This window comes from Pristis pectinata, chromosome 11 (assembly GCF_009764475.1).
Source record: "Pristis pectinata isolate sPriPec2 chromosome 11, sPriPec2.1.pri, whole genome shotgun sequence".
Taxonomy (NCBI): Eukaryota; Metazoa; Chordata; class Chondrichthyes; order Rhinopristiformes; family Pristidae; genus Pristis; species Pristis pectinata.
The window spans coordinates 11,783,802-11,800,465 of NC_067415.1; the positions used below are offsets into that span (position 1 = coordinate 11,783,802).

At 40.1% G+C, this 16,664-nt stretch overlaps 1 protein-coding gene across 1 annotated transcript in view; it reads left to right on the top strand.

Moving 5' to 3' along the window:
* Window positions 1-492: 492 nt before the first annotated feature.
* LOC127575645 (cytokine receptor common subunit gamma-like) overlaps window positions 493-16,664 on the top strand; it is a 39,169-nt gene continuing 22,997 nt past the window's right edge. Inside the window, exons 1-5 of the mRNA XM_052025521.1 lie at window positions 493-641; window positions 6,087-6,204; window positions 8,392-8,555; window positions 10,748-10,883; window positions 13,014-13,195. Coding sequence (XP_051881481.1) covers window positions 497-641; window positions 6,087-6,204; window positions 8,392-8,555; window positions 10,748-10,883; window positions 13,014-13,195 — 745 coding nt within the window. The 5' untranslated portion in view covers window positions 493-496. The remainder of the gene's footprint in view (window positions 642-6,086; window positions 6,205-8,391; window positions 8,556-10,747; window positions 10,884-13,013; window positions 13,196-16,664) is intronic.

Below are 16,664 nucleotides of genomic sequence, written 5' to 3' on the forward strand. Positions count from 1 at the left end.
ATTGTGTCTTTTCATGAAAGATTTTACTTTTGAGAATATGGAACTACATTGTAGTTGCAACTTGAACTTTTACTGAACAAGTGCAATTTCTCTTCAACTTCCCCTTCCCCATTACACATGAAACACTATTTCCTCTATTCTGTTTAATGCTAAAGTAATCCCAACCTTATCACTATTATTTTACTAATTTTAATCCAAATATAAAGTGTTAGATTTGTTAGATCATAGTTCAAACTGCAATTTATGATGGGGTTCTAATAAATGTATGTTCATGAAAAGCTTATAAATGAGTCAAACTAGTTGCATGTTCTCAAATGTGTTATGGGCTTTCTACGACAGAAACCACAGCCAAAGCATTAAAACAGGTGCCCAGATGATTAAGGTGACTAGTTCTTACAACAGGAAGTGAGTTCAGGAAACATGACTTGCACCAGTTTATAAATTAAAGGCACACTGACATTCAATGAATTCGGTTCCAAGCCACAAAAAAAAATCAATGAGTCAAACAAATAATTACAGAAGGAGTGTGTCGTGCTCGGCTCGTAAATCATTTCAATTTCCAGAAATGGACTTAATACTTGCTATCGGTGTGGCCATGGTTGTCAGTCTGCAGGAGGTTGACGGTCATTCTGCAAGGGAAGGTGAGTACAGAAAGAATTTTAAGACAAGGATCAAGGTAAAACAATTGGTTACAGCCCAACTGGTATTCAGAGTTGGGGTTCTTACGTGATATTGGTTTGACATAATTTGATGTCCGTTGATGAGAAAATCCTTTGCGAAAGATTAACAAGCTAGTAGTCCTGATGATCGGTTAATTAAATATTCTTTAGGGAGAATATTTGGATATTAGTAGTTGGACCTTCTGTTTAACATCACATCTAATAGTGCAGCACTCTCTCAATACTTCACTGAAGAAATCCATTCTGACTCAATTGGCAGCAATCGTATCTCTACAGCAGATGTTTTGGGGTTCAAGTCCCGTCTGTAGCATGAAAGCATGAAAAGATAAACTAGAATTTCGAGTACTGACCAAGCTCTGCAGTGTTGGAGGTGCTGTCTTTTGGATGAGATGTTATAAAAATTCTTGTGCCAATTTTTTGAAGTTATCCCTGGTGGCATGGCCTCTGTTTATCAATCAAACTTATTATAGCAGGCTGTTTGGTCATTTTCACACCGCTGCTTGTGGAAGCTTGCTGTGCATGAATTCACTAAGACGTAACGATGACTATATTAAGGTACTTTGAGACAACATGAGATGCATTGGTAAGCTCATCTTTTCCTTACTCTGTAACATAAGCTGATGATGTAATATTGGGTGCAAATTCAATCAAGAATTGTATTATGTGGTCAATTGTTCTTGATATACATATTGTTGAATGGGATGATTCTGGTTTGGCTATCTGGGAGTAGGTACTCAGGAAAATGCCCTCTCTAAGTTCTATTGTTTAACAAATCGTTTTGTTACTGTAACTTACTAACTGCCCTGCATTATCTTATAGGGTGATACTGGCACACTGAATGATTCAATGTGTTTTGATTTTTTTCTTTCTGGTTTCAGGATGTTTAAGATGAGATCAACATTTTTATAATTGGTCTACAGAGAAAAGGGAATAATGAATCACTTTCTAGTTAAGCTGATAACTATCTGCAGAAATTATTAATATGTTGTCAGAATTTTCCTTTGTTAACTCATAGCTGTCTCATTTTGCATTAGGTAAGTTTTGTTAATTGGGTGGTGTGTTTCAGATGTCATGAGATTATATCATTGAAGCACTTTTGAAATGTAGCTACTGACATCGGAAATACTTGCAAATTATAAGCTCTTACAACCAGCTCTAAATAAATGGATGGTTCTCATACATTTTTAAGGAGTGGGAAAAGAAAGGGAAAGGAAGGAAAGAGAAGGGAGGGATTCTAATTAGAGTAGTTGTGGGCCAGGAATTCCCACAAGTTAGTGTGGATGTTACACTTTTTCAAGGGAATTTTAAGAATGTCCTTGCAGTGTTAACAGCAACAGGGCTCAGAGTACGGTGCTTGATCAGAGAGTCTTGTGCCAGCCATACAGAATATCAGTCAACCCATCAGAGGCAGTTGTGGTGATCAGAGCCTCATTGCTGGAGATGGTGACCTGGGATTGGTTTACCTAACCTGCACGACAGATTTGGAAGAATTTGTGGAAACAACATCGGTGAAATCTCTCCAGTACATTGAAATGCCTACTTCAGGGCTCTCCATGACTAAGCCCTGCAGGACAGTGACAACACCTGCATGTCAGACCATAAACTTAGTGTTGGGTCTGATGTCTTAATTTTCAAACACTCTCTTCCTCAGTCATCCCAGGGCTACACCAAGGCTCTGAAGGTGAAGGTGAATTTTGTGACCAATATCTGGCTGGCAGGTGGCTCCTGAGATATGGAAAGTGATTCATAGTTTGTAGGGTCTTGCCACAAATCTTGTTGGGGCTATTGTTGGACAATAGAATGGTAGAGGATCTTTGTCTTCTGGATTGTTTAGCATTCTTGCACTCTTTACTTAAAGAGTCATCAGTGGCTTAGACTCAGCCTTCACGTGTGCAAAAATGCAAGCATTTTCTATGTGCTGTAGCTTGAAGAATAAAGTTGGAGTTATTCTGTTTCTGGAGCAGAAACACTGAAGGTTAAACAGTTTACTGCCGGTCGGTAGATTAACACCATCCCATTAGGAAGCTTGTTGGGGATGAGTTGCAGTATTGCAGTTTGGAGGATAGAGAAGAGAGTTTATGCAATGATGTAGCCTTGCTTGATCTCAGTCTGCAGAGGTGGACCCATCGATTAGGATCACAGCTGGTAGGTCATCAGATGTGGAACGGTAATCAATTTCTGAGGACAACTAAATTCAAGAAGGATTCTCCATAATCCTCAGTTAATGGAATTAAAAGCTATCTTGCTTCCAGAATGGCCAGGTACAGTGTTGTGCTGTTCCCTAGTTTCTGTTTCCTCCTGGAATTCTCTTGCCATGACAGAGCTTGGAATGGGATATTAGCCTGGGAGTCATTGACCATGGGGATAATTACAGCCTGCCCATTCATTCTGGGGATGTTGGCCTGGGAGATGTTGCTCTACATTGGCATTGTGTACAGTGGCATAGTGATCAAGTTACTGGACTATTGGTTGAGAGACACGAGTTCAAATGTCAGCATGGCAACTGATAAATTAAAACTCATTTTGTTAAATAACTCTGGAACATGGCATAATGGTGATCACAAATGAATTATAAATTGCTAAAAATACCCAAAGGTTCACCACAGAAAAGGATATCTACCATCCTTATCTAGTCTGGTTTTTACGTGATTCCAGACCATCACAAAGGTACTATTTGGTATACATAAGCATCAACTTAATTAACACTCACTGTTCCATAGTTTTTACCCTGTGCCTGTCTACGTATGAAGTTGTTTCATTCTGTGATGTCATCTGATTATAAGGGGAGAGTTGATAACAAAATTGCAAAATCTCTTAAAGGAACCTCTCTCAACAAAAATAACCATGTAGACCCATAGAAATGAAATTCACTTTGCTCTCTGAAATGGCCCAGGAGTCCAATTTGTCAAGAAGGAAGCAATGGTTGTTGAGGCCATGCAGTGATACCCACATTCTATGAATGAATAAATTAAAACTAAATGTTTTGTTGTGGAAGAGAGGGCTGGCAACACCATATTTACACAGTGTTCAGAGACAGAAAATTAAGGTAGAGGTACAGGTACTGAATGGATGTGATTGTAGGGGTTCCACAACAGGAATAAATGTACATAGCAAACAGTAATGGTCCCAGTACTGATCCCTGCAGTACATCACTGGTCACAGGTTTTCAATCACAAAAACAACCCTCCAACATCTCCCTCTGCCTCCTGTTACCCAGTCAATTTTGGATCCAATATGCTGAACTTGCCTTGAATCCCATGGGCTCTTACTTTTGGACCATTTAGGATCTTGTCAAGGGCTTCACTGAAGTCAATGCAGACTCATCAACTCCATTACCCTCACCTGCACACTTAGATACTCACTGAAACATTCTATCAAAGCAGTCAGACAGAAGTTTCCTGTAACAGAGCCAAGCTTGATAATCCCTGCCTCTACAATTCCCCCCTCAGAATGCTTTCCATACCATACCTATTGGACTCAGCAGGCCAATTATCCCTGCCACCCTCTTGAGTGCAGCTACCACATTTTCTGTGGGATGTTATTGATGTGTGAACATGTCTGGCGGTAAGCATTGGTGCACTTCTGATTTAGAGACATTGCTTTAGTGCCTGAAAATAAACCACTTGTGCTGCACCCCTCAGAGTTTTCTGAGTTCATCTGTAAGAGAAGGGTCAGAAACTTATTTCCGCAGCCATAAGATGATGTATTTAGACATAATACAATTCCCTTCTTAAGTATGTTCTTGGAGAATATAATCATATAAATTCAAGAAAATTATCCAGCTTCCTCTCATGAGGAGAGATTCTCAATTTAAAAAAAGTCAATTAGCAATGAGCGGAGTCCACATTAAAGATATTATACATGGTCTCTGCAATGAAGAAGTTGGAAGGGGCAGATTTTCATGTTGTATTCTATGCCCCTGAAGATAAGAAGGAACCTGCAGATTTTCCCCATCCTTTGTATAAAGAAGTACTAAGGAGTATTTTTCTTGCACTATTTATTTACTTTTGTCATTTATAGTAATTCTATGTCTTTGCACTGTACTGCTGCTGTAAGGCAAATTTCACATCATCTAAGTCAGAGATAATAAATCTGATTCAGATTCGGATTCTGATTCTGAAGTCTCTGATATCTCACTAGGATATAATCGCAACCAGATGCACCCCCTTTCATTCTCTCTGAGACTGCCACATCCAAGAGTGAGCTGCATGCAAGACAAGCTTTCAGGAATGTTTATTTAATCTGCTCCCAGTTATCACGATATAAAAGCTTTGAAAGTATGTGCATTGTATTTACAGAGAGTGTCTTTAGTTCTTGGGAAGTGTGTGAGAAGATCTGACTGATGACTTTATCAAACCACACTCCTTGTAGTCCCAGATAGACTTAATATGTGTCTTCAGGAGTCAGGTCAAATGTAACTTCACAGTGTGCCTACAGCTTAACCCTTTACATCAAGATTGTGGCATTGACCCACCAAATGCAACTTAAATTTGGTACCTAGTGGAAATACAACATAGGAAGTCTTGAGTTTAGAGAAACTAAGGACTGCAGATGCTGGAATCTAGATCAAGGCCTGAAGAAGGGTCCTGACTCGAAATGTTGACTGTCTGCTTTTCTCCATGGTTGCTGCCTGGCCTGCTGATTTCCTCCAGCATCTTGTTGTTTTTTTCAAGTCTTAAGTTTATATGGTGCCATTCACGTTCCTTTCAGGGATCTAAAGAAGTTCAAGCACTCTGAAGCCAATGAGGTACTCTTGATTGTAGTCAATATTGAAACATGGCAGCCAATTTTCTGCAGTAAGCTCCCACAAACAGCAATGTGTTAGTGACTGGATAACCTATTTATTTTGGTGATGTTCATTGAGGGATAAATGTTGGGTAGAATGCCAGCAATCTCTCCCTTACACTTCTTCAAAATAACATCATGTTATCCTGTAAGTAATGATAAACCTGTTGCAAATTTCTCAGAAATAAATATCATGGTACATGTGGGAGTGCCTACAACCTTCACTGCTTTTGTAACACTATCAAGTGATACCTTCCGATACCCAGCTTAACTGCAAATCTACCAAACTTTGTATGAAACTCAGGTTGTGTGAAATATCTGTAACAGGTGGTTTCACACTTCTTGATGTAGTGTGGGCCACAGTCAAATTACTTCCTTAAATCGTGAGTCATGTTGTTGATAACTTAAAGGCACTCAAACAGCGTCATTTGAGTTCATCGAATACCTGGTCAGTATACTGAGTTGCAAAACTTTGTTTTAGAAAAATCTTTTTAAAAATTGCTGTTCTTTAAAGAATTGTAAGAATGGTGCTGTTACTTTATGAGTTTTATTTCTGTTGAATTACGTTTACATCACTTACATGTAAGGTTTAACACTCCCTTGTGTCTTTAATATTGGCAGGGAAAAGTGAGGCTTCCAGTCAAATAGAATGTATCTATCACAACATGGAGCACGTAAACTGTAAATGGAAGCCAAATGAAGAGGCAGCTCATGGTGTTAATGACCAGTTTTTTTATTGGTATGTTGTCATCTTGAATTTGTGCACAAAATTCTTATATTGTCAGAGATACAGCACAAAAAAAGGTCCTTCAGCCCACCAATTTCATGCTGATTCACCACCCATCTTTACACTAATCCTTTCCTAACCCATTTTATTCTCCCCACATACTCATCAACTCCCCTCTCCCTAGATTCTAACATGCATCCACACATTAGGGGTAACTTACTGTGGTTAATTAACCCGTCACCCAGCACATTTTTGGGAGGTGGGATGAAGCAGGAGCACCTGGAAGAAACCCATGCGGTTAAAGGGAGAACTCCGCACAGACAACAGCAGAGGTGAGGATTTGAACCTGATCACTGGAGCTGTGAGGTTACTGCTCTACGAGCTGTACCACTGTCCTCATTGTTTGCTTTTCTTAACCTCCCTGAAATCTCATGTTGGGTATATAGGCAACTCTTCTCTAAAGTTCAATCTCTTTTTGATATGGAAGTTGTCTTTATTGGCAATGATTCTATTATGGTCTTTTTTTTTCTTTAACTTTTATTCACCTCTACTTACAAGGTGCTCAAGTGAAACATTTCCATTTTCAGGTGGCTCAAGGTGAAGGACAGAAGATTAAAGAAGACCGAGAAAAAGTTCTAGGCAGAGTGATCTGTAAATCACTCCCATTAAGATGCTGGCAACAGAGTCAATCAGAGCTTTCAAAAAGGATGTAAAACACTATGGTGCTGGAGGAACTCAGCAGGCCAGGCAGCATCCACGGAGAAAAGCAGGAGGTCAATGTTTCAAGTCAGGACCCTTCTTCAGGACAATTCTTCAAGATGTCAACGTTTCGGGTCAGGTCCGTTCTTAAGAAGGGTCCTGACCCGAAACGTTGACTGCCTGCTTTTCTCCACGGATGCTGCTTGGCCTGTTGAGTTCCTCCAGCATCATTGTGTTTTTCATCTTGATTCCAGCATCTGCGGTCCTTTGTTTCTCTTTCAAAAAGGAATCGGATAGGCACTATTACCAGCATATTGGGAAAGAGTAGGGAGAATGGGACTGATAGGAAACAGCATAGACTTTAGAGAAGCCAGCATAGAACTTTAGAGAAGGATTCAGATGGGCTGAATGACCTCCTTTTGTCGTGTATTTCTTTTACGACTCCATGAACTCAGACCTAGCCCATCCACTCCTTTTTCTTCTCTCCAGCCATTCAAATTGAGAGTCATCGTATTCTTTACTGAAGAACCTGGGGTTTGTTGTCCTGCAAGCAATGAAGGTTAAAGGAACACTTCGTAAAAGTGTTGAAAGTTATGACAGGGTTTGATGGAGCAGAGAGGGAGAAATTAGAGGAGTGACTCAGGAGCCTCCTGACATTTGCCATTTGAACCCTCAGTGGAAGTGGTCACACTGCTGACTTCGGACAGAATTGCCATGCCCTTTCTAAACATAGCAAATTATGGAGCAGGAACAGGACTGAAATCTTGACAGGAAATCCAGAAACAGTTGGATCCACAAGTTTTCTTGTTGACAACGTGCCTGCAAATTGCATTACATGAACACTGCAAAAACTTCAAACCATATTGCACAGGAGGATGCCATTGAGAAGTTTGTAAACACTCTGAAATTAGTTCCCCTGCCCTTTCCTAAATGGCCTACAAATTATCCGTCTTAAAGTGCTGGCTTAATCGAGAAACAAGTATCAATGGACTCTGCTGCCACCATCCTTTTAGATATTCACAATATAACAACTCATTGGATTAAAAAAAAAATCACCTTATCTTTCCAATGACAATTTTACCAACTATTTTAATCCTGCGTGTTTTATTTATGTCCCTCCTTCCAATGGGAAAAGTCTTTCCCTTTCTACTTGCCTCATAATCTTGAACACTTGTGTCAAATCTCTCCTTACCTATCCCAGAACAAGCCTGGGTTCGCCAACCAAGTAGCTTGAAACTTCTCCCATCTGCCACAGGACCATTGACGTTAACTCTGTTTCTCTCTCTACAGATGCTGCCTGACCTCCAAGTGTTTCCAATATTCTCTGTTTTGATTTTATGTTTGAAACTCTTTCCCGACACCTTTCCAGTCAAACTCCTTAGCACCTTGATAGAACAATGCTGAACATTTCTGATTCTTTCCACTGCATGAATGCAATAAAAAAATATGTACAAAGTAGTAGGCTAATACAATTCTCTGCATAAATAAATGTTCTCACAGGTTTACGAAGGAAATGCATGTGAGTTGGTGCAGCCCAATTGAAGGGAAGCAAAGATGTGAATTGATAAAAAGAAAGAACATATCTAACTGGTTGTGCTTATACATAGACACTTCAGACAATCAGACAGTGATGCCAATGAACTGCCTCCAACTGCAGGAACATGGTATGAAGAACACACCTATATTGTTTGTTGGATGACTTTGATATTAATGGCTCACGAATATCCAGTTTTTGCTCTTTGCACATCATAAGTGTTATTGATGTTTGGGAAGAACCAATAGATTGATCCCAAATTTAGCTACCAAATTAAGCTTAAAAGAAAGAGGAAATGCCCCCTTTAGTGAACCCTAACACTGAAGGTGATTTGATGCAGCTTATAAAATGATTAAAGGACTAACGCTTTTGTGCAAACTGCTCCTTTTGAACAACAAGGTCAGGCAGGGCCAGGGTCAAACTCTTATGTCACATTAGGCAGGGTGTCAGGGAGTAATTCTTTTCCAAGGGAACTATGGAACAGGTTGACAGCTCCAGCTGATTTATTTTTGGCTCTTGGTCGCCTGCTGGCCTGCTACTGGTTGAGGCAGAGGATGCCTGGTAGGAATGATCAATGTGGCAACAGTAGTTAGGGTTGGAGCTGTCTCCTGGAGTAGCTTGGGTCACTCCAAGGTAGGAAAAGAGAATGTCCGGGGTGGGACTTCTCCCAGACGCTTTCATATGATTAGGGTGTGTGTTGCAATCCAATTGTGTGGGACAGGATCAATGTGTCTTTTCCTGACCATCATGCTATTTCACTGGTGTTTCAGAGGTTAGGTTACTACCCTGGACAGGTGAGGCTTCAGTCATACACCTTGGTACTCAACAGATAAGAAAAGTGTTTGATAATTAGCAGGGCACTCAGGGATAATTGTTATATTATTCCCAAAGAGCCTGTGGCCAAAATGAAGAGGCTATGAAGAGAGGAGCTATTCAGAGACCCAGAGAATAAACAAGGCATTGATGCTTCCATTAACATGCTAAGAGATGTTCACGTTAATTAGTTGCCCATTGTTAGATGATGGCAAACAACTTCTGACAATTTTTCAAGTATATAGTGGTGTCTTTTGCTCCGCTTCAGAGATTCGCACCCATTGAAGTCACTGGACACAAATGTCAAACGTGATGCACAACACACAACTACTTATGCATTTGTTAAAGGGGAAAATAACATAATCCAAACTTAGCCTTATCATTTGCATTCTTGGAAAATTGGTTTATTATTGTCACATGTACCAAGGTACAGTGTAAAACTTTGTTTTGCAAGCCATCCATACAGATCAATTCATCACATAGGTAGTACAAGACTACAGTGCCAAGATTGAAAAGGACAGCAGAAGACAAAGTAGAGTCAAAGAGTCATTCAACACAGAAACAGTATCTTTGGTCTGCCACATTCATGCTGACATTTTTCCCCATCAATACTAAAAATTGATTGAGAGAGTTTTGATGACATGGCTTAAAGCTCAGTTTTAGTAGATTGTGGGCCGATGAGCTGACACAAAGGTCTTTGGAAAGAAGGAGTTATAAAAGGAACCAATGCAATGCACTGAGGAGGAAAAGCATTGAGAACTCAATTCAGGAAAAAGTCCTGCATGCCACTGAGACTATACTGGTTGTTTTGAAGCGAATGGGAAAGATAGTCAGAAGTAAATTTTTGAGTTACTTTGAAGAAGTAATGCTTTCAGAAGCTTCAAAACCGGGCCTTAAATTTATGAAAGGAAATGGGAAACAAGGTAAGATTGAATTGACAGCAGCGAAAGACAATAGAAACAGGTCATTAAGCCCAAATGGTCCATGCTGTTATTAAAACAAATCTAAATGCTGGAGAAACTCAATGGGTCAGGCAGCATCTGTGGAAGGAAATGGACAGTCAATGTTTCATTGGATGAACAGTCTTGATCTGAAATGTCGACTGTCCATTTCCCTTCACAGCTGCTGCCTGACCTGTTGAGTTCCTCCAGCACTTTGCTTTTTACTCCAGATTTCTGCCTCTGCAGTCCCTTGTATCTCCACACTGGTATTTATGCTCTAAAGAAACTTTACCCATCTATCTTCTTCTAACCCCATTAGCCAATCCCATTCCTTTATTTTCTTATTTCCTTACTTAGCTTCCTTTTAAAGATATTGATTTTATTCTGCTTAACCTTTCAGTCACTCCTGGAGTAGAGAGGTCATGCCTTTATCCTCTAATAGATTTATTGATTGTCCACCAAAGGCAGTTAAAGCACTTTTGGAATTCCTGCTTTATGTTGTATATTTCATTGTATGTCTGTGATACCTGCCTAATGCAATGTTCTTTTATCTCACACTGCTCTACAGGACCGCATAGACTGGTGCTTAATAAAACAGGTCCTTCTGATTTGGACTGCCTATATTCTGATGATAACTACCTAAACTGTTCATGGGAGCAAGACAAAGACAAAAGACAAAATATAAATTATTACGTTTATTATATGTAAGTCTTCTTTGGAGTCCATGTGCAAAAGGTCAGCAAAAGAGTAGGTAGTGTGAATAGTGTGAGACGTTTATGACAACAATAAGGAATGGGGCTATGAAAAGATGATAGAGAAGTGAGGAGCTGGTTGGCTCATTTCAGTGGTGTTGTACTGCGATAATTCAGCCTGGGCTAGGAGCACAAAATATGTGTTTTGTGTGTGGGAGTCAGCAGAAAGAAATACAAGAAAAAAAATACAATGTTACCAGCTGCTACAATAATCATGCATTAAGCATCGCTATTCCAAGGGTAAATTCCTATGAATAACAATGAAATAGGCATGGAATGAATTAAATTTGGCAGTGTTTGTATTCACGGTCAAATACGGCCAGACTTAATTGGTTCTATGCCTGTTATTGTTATTCAAAGAAATTCATTATTATTCAAAGATCATGTGATCATGGACCGAAAATGCCTGAGGTTAATATTTCTATAGACTACTGGCTGGGCATAGGAGTGGCCATTTATTAAAGAATTCCATGAGTCCCTCTGATTGCCTGTCCCTTGCATTTACATTGAAACTTGGAGCATTTGCTTATAGAATAGGGAGGGTCATTTTGTATGAGGTTGCAATCCCAATCTGGAACCCCAATAGACAGGAGCACATGTTACATAAAATGACTCGAATGTATTACAGCTTCACTTCTGAGCCTTAATCCCATTTAATGACCTTCCACACCAGGAATGGGATCTTGCAGATTCACTCTTCATCCTTTTTAGAAAGCATTTGATGAAGAATATGAGACAGAGGTTAATGAGATAACAGCGCATAGTGTGCTGTGCTTACTTACTTTATTATATAGGCTGTGGCTCAGTGGAATCACTCTTGCCTCTGAGGTACATTGTTAAAGGCACAAGTCTAGACAACTTAACTCATAATCTTAACACGTAACTATATAGGAAACATGGCACCATCAGAAGAACCAAAACCTCAGCAATTCCCATGGGTATGTGGAATGATCTCATTGATGTATTTCAGAGAAGAGTAGGGAAGTCCCTTCTATTGCGTTAGCATATATTTACCATTCAGCTAGTTATCAGTATCCGATTCATTAATATTTGTTGGATCTTGCTGTGAATTTATTGGCCTGGGACTATCTTATCTACAACTATTTCAGGAACATTCCATTAGCTGTTTTGAAACGTCCAGAGGTAGCTAAATATGTCATTCAAATGTTAAAGCTTTCTTTCCAATTTAATAATTAATTTGAAAACTCCAAAATATTGGTTGAGAAATTACCATCCCCAGCATGCAGTCTAATATGGTCTCAGTAATTGCCTGCATGTTATTGAGACATAAGAGACTGCAGAACTGGAATCTGGAGCAAACAACAATCTGCTGGAGGAACTAAGCGGGTCAGGCAGCATCTGCGGAGGGAAATGGACAGTCAACATTTCAGGTTGAGACCCTTCATCTGGACGGAAAGAGTTGAGGGAAGATAGGCAGTATAAAGAGGTGAGGGGAAGGGGCAGAGCAAGAGCTGCCAAGCGATAGGTGGATCCAGGCGAGGAGGGGTGATGGGCAGATAGAGGAGGGGAGAGCGGGAATAGCGACAGAGGCTGGGAGGTGATGGGTGGAGGCGATAAAGGGCTGCAGATGATGGAATCTGATAGGAGAGGAAGGTGGAGCGTGGAACCAAATAAGGGAGTTGGGGTGGGCAGATGGGAACAGTTGGGGGAGGGGACCAGTGGGAGGAGTGCATGGGTGGTGGGCAGGTGGATTGAGGAGGGAAAATAAACAGGTTGATTGGGGGTGGGAGGGGGTGTGGCGTGATGTGTGTGTAGGAGGAAGTAGGTAGATCACATTGAATTCTCCAATTTCAGATAACCTGCTCCCCTACCTCCCCTCTACTCTTTCAGTCCAGATGAAGGGTCTCGACCTGAAATGTCGACTGTTCACACCTTTCCACAAATGCTGCCTGACCCACTGAGTTCCGACAGCAGTTTGCTTTTTGCCTGCATTTTACAAATCAGGTTAAAAAGGTAAAGCCAACTGTTGTGAGGTGTGATTGGAAGGGCAATGGTGGCCCCTGGGAATGCATAACTTTACATCCAGCTTACATGAAAGATGCAATTCTCACCTTCCTCCAGGTTCTCAAGAAGGGTGTCCGTGAAGCAATGCCAACAATATTTACGGGATGGAAGTCGCAATGTTGGCTGCCACTTGACTGTCAAATCAGCCACTGCCGATTATAAGTGGCTCTATGTCTATGTTATGGATAACAACCACGTAACAAGAGTAAGACCTCAGAAATTTCTGCTTGGAGATCACGGTATGCTAATGTGTATCAGGATTTTTTATCGAAGTCGGTTTATTGTCATGTCCATAAGTACAAGTATGCACAGCTGCAATGAAAAACTCACTTGCAGCAGCATCACAGGCACATAGCGTCAAATAAGCAGCTTTCACAAGAAAAACAAAAATTAAACATAAATTATACACAATTTTTACAAGAAAGATCACAATTAGAACAAAAAAAAGTCCATTTCAGTGCAAAGTGATCAAAGTGGTCGTACTGTTGCAAAACTGTAGTGATTGGGATTTTGCCAGTTTGTTCAAGAACCAATTGGTTGAATGGAAGTAGCTATTCTTGAACCTGGTGGTCTGGGACTTCAGGCTTCTGTATGTCTGCTCTTCCTATTACATTACCTCCATTGTGGACAGTACAACTTTATACTTGCCATGTTTTTCTCTCCTGGTTAATTTACTCAGGAGATTGCATTGCTGTGAAGAGGGATGGAGGGATTAGGTAATCTAGTCACAATACTACAGCCTTCCTGATTGTGGTACGGTCCCGAGGAACATAACTGAATAGAGCATATTTCCAACATCATTCATAAATTTCATTCCTGACCCCGAACTTGGTTTGCACCAATCTTCATTTCTTTGCATTTGACAAAATCTAGATACAGGCAACTGCATAAAATATCATGATTATTGGGTTGTACTAAAAGTACTTTGGTGTCAACATGTTCTATTCTGAAACATGGGCAAAGTGAATGTGGTTTTGTCAAGGGGAAATCATGTTTGATCAATTTATTGGAGTTATTTGAAGAAGTAATTTATGCAGTTAATAAAAGGGAACCAGTGAATGTACCATGTTTAGATATCCAGAAGGATTTTGATAAGGAATTTTCTGTTTTTATTTCAGATTTCCTGAATGAGCAGTTTTTTTTTATTTTTAATTGTGTTTGATAAAGTGCTGCCTCAAAGGTTATTGCAGAAAGTAAAAACTCATGATACGTGGGGTAATACATCAGCAAGGATAAAAGATTGAGTGGCTAACAGGAAACTGATAAGAGGCATAATTGGGTCTTTTACTGGAGCAATGCAAATACATGGTGTGACAGGAGCTGGCACCTCAACATGTTACAATATATATAACTGATTTGGATGAACAAAGTGAAGGAATAGTTGCTAAATTTGCTGAAGACACAACAAAAGGCAGGAGAGTAAGTTGTGAAGAGGCTACAAGGACACAGAGGGATATGGATAGGTTAAGTGAGTGGGCAAAGATCTGGCAAATTGAGTACAACATGGGAAAATGTAAAATGGTAGGAAAACTAAATTAGATGCATATTATCTAAATGGTGAGAAATCAGAGTTTTGAGATGCAGAAGTGATATGGATGTTCAAGTGCAAAAGGTTAGTATGCAGGTACAGCGAATAATTAGGAAATCTAACAGGATATTTTTGTTTATTGTAAGGGGAGCTGAATTTAACAGAAAAGTAGGGAGATACACCTGGGGTAATGTATTTGCCCTCCAGTTTGAGAAAGGATGTTTATGTGTTGGAAGCAGTTCACAGAAGTCTTACTAGACTTATGCTGTATTGATCTTATGAGGAACTGTTAAAAAGGCTAGTTTGTATATGCAGGAGTCTCAGAAAGTGACAAGTGATGATTGAAATATACATGATTCTGAGGGGTCTTGACAGGGTGTAGAAGTTCCTTCTAGTTCCCAGAGAATCTCAAGCTAGGGATCTTACTTTAAAAATAAGGAGTTTTCCTTTTAAACAGAGAAGAGGCAAAATGTGTTCTCTCAGATGATTGTGTGCCTTGGAAACTTGCTTCCTCAAAAGATGGTGGAAATTGAGGCAGATAGATTCTTGATAAATAAGGGAATGAAAAATTACCATGGGTAGACTAGAATTTGGAGTTGAGAAGATAATTAAATCGGCAATTATTAATTGACAGTGCAGGCTTGAGGGGTCAAGTGTCCATATTTTGCAACCAATTCATATTCTGCCAAATTCGATGAATTTTGCAGGTAGAGTGGAGTACATTTTCTTTAACATGGAAGGGAAGGCGAGATCACAACTTTCTATTAATTGTCTCCAGATATTATTGTCAGCCATTTCTCTTCCCACTACAACACAGCTAAGATGGGTGGGAGTCAAACAGCAGTGATACAACTGAACTAATCATCCAATGTCCTAGAATATTGATCTGGTGATGTGGGTTCAGATCCCACCATGGCGTTAGTGGGAAGCTAAATTCTTTTAATTTGATAAATCTGGAATTACGATCATGCACCAGTTGTAAAGGGCTCACTAATATGCTTAGGGTTGTATGTGTGTCTCCAGACTTATAATAATGTGGTAGTCTCTCAATTGCTCTCTGAAATGGCTATTTGAGCATAGAGTCATGCAGCATGGAAACAGGCCCTTTGGCTCTCTGAAATGGCAATTTGAGCATAGAGTCATGCAGCATGGAAACAGGCCCTTTGGCTCTGCTGGTCCATGCTGACCAAGATTCCCATCTAAGCTAGTCCCATTTGCCTGCGTTGGCCCATATCCCTCTAAACCTTTCTTATCCATGTAACTGTCCATGTACCCTTTAAATGTTGTCAATGTACCTGCCTCAACCACTTCCTCAGGCAGCTCATTTCATATACTGACCACCCTCTGGGTGAAAAAGTTGCCCCTCAGGTTCCTATTAAATCTCTCCACTCTGACCTTAAACCTGCTAGTTCTTGATTTCCCAACAGTGGGAAAAAAGACATTTGTGTCTTCAGATGGGGTGTGCATTTACCCTATTTATGCCATGCCCCTTATAATTTTATATACCTCTACAGGATCATCCCTCATTCTCCTACACTCCAATGAAAAAAAATCCCAACTTGCTCTCCATAACTCAGTCCTTTGAGACCTGGCAACATCCTCATAAATCTCCTCTGCACTCATTCCAGCTTAATGGCATCTTTCCTATAACAGGGCGACCGAAACTGAACACAATATTCCAAATGTGGCCTCACCAACACCTTATACAACTGCAACATAACATCCCAACTTCTTTACTCACTGCCCTGACTGACAAAGGTCAGCGTGCCAGAAGCCTTCTTCACCACCCTTGTGATGTCACTTCCAGGAAATCATGTATTTGTACTGCTAGGTCCCTCTGTTCTACAACAATCCTCAGGGACCTACCAATCACTGTGAAAGTCCTACATTCATTTGTCTTCCCAAAATGCAACATCTCACACTCATGACCCATGAAAAAAAATTCAGGGGGTTAGTGAAGAAAGAAAATCAAAGCCGTGACCTTTGGCTTCATTAGGCCACTATTTCACAGCCTGATCTCCTTTTCCTAACACCCAGTTAATTACATTTTGGTTCTTCATTTGTAAATTAGGTTCAGTCAGTCCCTTCCTTCCAATGTAACATTAGCTCAATTACCTTTCTTAATCTGATGACATTAAATTGTTAATCAGTAAATGGGAATGTGATTAGCCTTTTGTGAA